General features: G+C 54.4%; 1 protein-coding gene across 1 annotated transcript; it reads right to left on the bottom strand.

Moving 5' to 3' along the window:
* Nucleotides 1-1,639: 1,639 nt before the first annotated feature.
* Nucleotides 1,640-2,092, bottom strand: LOC120109478 (uncharacterized mitochondrial protein AtMg00860-like). Its single transcript, XM_039123232.1, has one exon. The coding sequence runs from the start codon at nt 2,090-2,092 to the stop codon at nt 1,640-1,642; it is 453 nt and encodes a 150-aa protein (XP_038979160.1).
* Between the last annotated feature and the right edge of the window lie 1,610 nt (nt 2,093-3,702).

The raw sequence follows: 3,702 nt of genomic DNA, 5'->3' as shown, positions 1-3,702 counted from the left end.
AACTCCCATGTAGCCTGGTCTGCTGCTCTCCCCAGCCACTCCACTAGTATCTGGGTTTCCAGTCGTCCTTCTACTCGTATTCTACGCTTCGCCAGCACTCGAACCGGCTCCACTACCTCGTCCTCCGGTGGCTCATGTATGATTGGGCCGACAGATGTCTTGGGTCCAAGCCGGGCCCTCAGAAGCGACACGTGGAATACCGGGTGAACTCTTGATGTAGTCGGCAAGTCCAAGCGATACGCCACGGGTCCAATGCGCTCCATTATCTGAAAGGGCCCATAGAAGCGATGAGAGAGCTTCTGGTTCGCCATGGGCCACAGTGTCAACTGTCGATAAGGCTGCACCTTGACGTATACCCAGTCGCCCACCTCGTATACTGGATCTCTATGCTTCCGATCATGCAGCTGCTTCATCCTGTTCTGCGCAGTCGTTATGTGGAACTTTAACCGTCGTAAGGTAGCATCGCGGTCTAAGAGCTCAAAATCTGCTTCTGTCTGGTCCGCATGTGACAGTGGATCATAAACTCGCAGCGTCGGTGGTACTCGTCCATACACCGCCTCAAAGGGTGTCATCCCTATGGCTGAGTGGAAAGCGGTGTTGTACGAATACTCGGCCCAAGGTAAATAAGAAAGCCACTCTCGGGGCCGATCACCAATCATACAGCGCAAGTACTGCTCGATGCAACGGTTTACCACCTCCGTCTGCCCATCAGTCTGAGGGTGGTAAGCCGAGCTCATGGCAAGCTTCGTCCCTTGCTGTTTAAAGTAAGCCTGCCAGAATGCGCTAACAAAAATACGGTCACGATCAGAAACAATAGTCCGAGGCATACCATGTAATCGAGCAATGTCCCGTATGTAGACCTCTGCCACCCGTCGAGCAGAAAATGGATGTGCGAGCGCCGAAAAGTGGGCATACTTGCTGAGGCGGTCCACAACGACCATGATCACTGAGTACCCTCGAACTAATGGCAGCCCCTCAATGAAGTCCATCGACACATCCTCCCAAACCTGATCAGGAATCGGTAAAGGCTGAAGTAGACGCGCAGGTCGCAGTGAATCCGCCTTCGCCCTTTGGCACACATCGCATTGCTGTACATAAGCTCTGACCGCTGCCTTCATGCCTACCCACGTACAGCTCTGACTCAGCCTCTTGTAAGTCCTAAAAAATCCCTCGTGTCCAGCAAAAGGAGTATCATGGAAGTGCTGGATTAATACCTGCCGCATGGCTGAATCGGTGGGCACGCGGATCAACCCATGGTCCAGAATCAACCCATCTCGGTCCTCCATCTCGGGATGACTGCTCGGATCTGCTGCCAACTCCCTCTGGATCTGTACTAGGTCCGGATCCCGGCATGTGGCGGTCCTCAAGTCTGAAATAAAAGAAAAAAACGGCGTAGTCAAAGCTGCCAACTCGCCGGACTCGGGATGGCGCGATAGTGCATCCGCTACTCGATTTTCTGCGCCCTTTTTGTACACCATCTCATAGTCGTAGCCGAGAAGCTTCGACACCCACCTCTGCTGGGCTGGAGTATGTATGCGCTGCTCAAGAAAAAATGGAAGGCTCTGCTGATCAGTCCGAACGATGAATCGGCGGCCGATAAGGTACGGCCTCCACTTTGTGACTGCATGGATGACCGCCATCATCTCCTCTCATATGTGGACAGCGAGCGGGTCCTAGGGGACAACGCCTTGCTCATGAAAGCAATTGGCCATCCCTCCTGCATCAAAACAGCACCAATGCCAGCACCGAAAGCATCGCACTCGACTACAAATGGTTTGGCAAAATCGGGTAGTGCCAAAACCGGGGCCGTCGTCATGGCTTCCTTGAGCTTCTCGAATGCTTCCGTCGCTGCCTCGGTCCATCTAAACTCGCCCTTTCGCAGCAACAGGGTCAGTGGCATGGCGATCTTTCCATATCCCTCCACAAACCGGCGGTAATAACCGGTTAGGCCCAAAAATCCTCGCAGCTCCTTTTGGTTCTTGGGTAGCGGCCACTCGGTCATGCAATGTATCTTTGCTTGGTCCGGCTCCACACCTGCAGCAGAGATGACATGGCCTAGGTACTCGACCTTCGGCTCGGCCCATAGGCACATGGATCGCTTTACCTTCAATTGATTTCCGCGCAGAATTTTCAGCACTTCTTCTAAGTGCTCTAGGTGCTCCTGCCATGAACGACTGTAAACCAGTATGTCATCGAAGAATACAAGGACATACCGTCGTAGTAATGGTCTGAATATGTCATTCATGAGCCCCTGGAACGTCGCTGGTGCATTGGTGAGGCCGAACGGCATCACCCTGAACTCATAATGGCCATCGTGTGTCCGAAACGCCGTCTTGTGCACATCTTCGGGCCTGACACGGATCTGGTGGTATCCGGCACGGAGATCAAGTTTGCTGAAGTATTCCGCACCAGCAAGCTCATCCAACAGCTCCTCGATGACTGGAATCGGATATCGGTCCTTAACGGTGATCGCGTTAAGTGCCCGGTGGTCGACGCAGAATCGCCACGTCCCGTCCTTCTTATGTACCAGCAGCACCGGCGATGAATATGAGCTTCTACTGGGCTGAATGATGCCACTCTCCAACATCTCTCGTACCATCTTTGAGATCTCCTCCTTCTGAACGTGCGGGTAGCGGTAAGGCCTCACATTCGCCGGTTCTGCTCCCGGTACAATCTCTATGTGATGATCGTGCTCCCTCTCGGGTGGAAGACCATAAGGCTCCTCAAATAAATCTGCGAACCCCTGTAAGAGAGCAGCCAAATCAGTAGGTATACCTGCCTCCGTCGTGGTCTTCGTCGACAGAGGTAAGAGCTGCATCAAGTAGCTGTGCGCGTCGGGTCCGGGCAAGCCGACTAGGGGCTGAAGTGCAGCCCTTGGGCTAGGCCGAATGCCATCCAATCTAACTCGCCGTCCGCTCCGTCTGAAAGTCACCCACATCTCGGCGAAGTCGAATGTAACCGGGCCAAGACTCTGCAGCCACTGCGTACCAAGGACCAAATCAGCTCCTCGTAATGCCAACGGATAGAGATCAAGCTTGAATTGGCTGCCCTGGATCGTCAAAGTGATGCCTCGGCATATGCCCTCCGCCCTCAACGTGGCTCCGTCACCCAATGCCACGTCGAAGCCCAATGTCGGCTCTGCTATGAGACCGATCTGTTTGACGAGCCTCTCATCCAAAAAATTGTGGGTGCTGCCCGTATCTATGAGGATACGCACCACACGTCTTTTGATCATGCCGTCCACGCGTAGTGTTTTCGGTGTCGCCGATCCAGAGTAGGCATGCAATGAAATCTGAGGTGGCACGTCCTCTTCCTTGGCCTCTAAATCTTGGGGCTCATCCTCAGCAACCTCATCACCATCTTCAGCCACGGCCTCGTCCTCCAATCCGTCGATCAACATCACCGCTCCGACGGGCCGCGCACACCGGTGTCCCGTTGTAAATTTCTCGTCGCAGCGAAAACATAGGCCTTTTGCTCGACGTTCCTCCACTTGTGCTGGTGTCAAGGTCCTCCCGGGTGGACGCTCAACCCTCTTGACGTCACCTGACAAGCAAAGAGGGATCCTCGGCCCTGTGTTGGCTGCTGCAACCATCGACGCTCTCGGCTGGCCGATGGAGCTCCCTGCGGTTTGGCCGGCCCGGGGGTTGGTCCAGCTGCCCCGTGCCGCTGATCGAGTGGTCTTGATCTTCTCTTCCACCATTA

Source organism: Phoenix dactylifera, unplaced genomic scaffold (genome assembly GCF_009389715.1).
Source record: "Phoenix dactylifera cultivar Barhee BC4 unplaced genomic scaffold, palm_55x_up_171113_PBpolish2nd_filt_p 002256F, whole genome shotgun sequence".
NCBI classification, from domain to species: Eukaryota; Viridiplantae; Streptophyta; class Magnoliopsida; order Arecales; family Arecaceae; genus Phoenix; species Phoenix dactylifera.
Note: the sequence above shows the minus strand (reverse complement) of the source record. Positions and strands in the feature narration are given on the sequence as shown.

Coding starts and splice junctions, on each gene's coding strand:
- LOC120109478 (XM_039123232.1), bottom strand. CDS start 2,092: ATGTGCCTATGGGCCGAGCCGAAGGTCGAGTACCTAGGCCATGTCATC.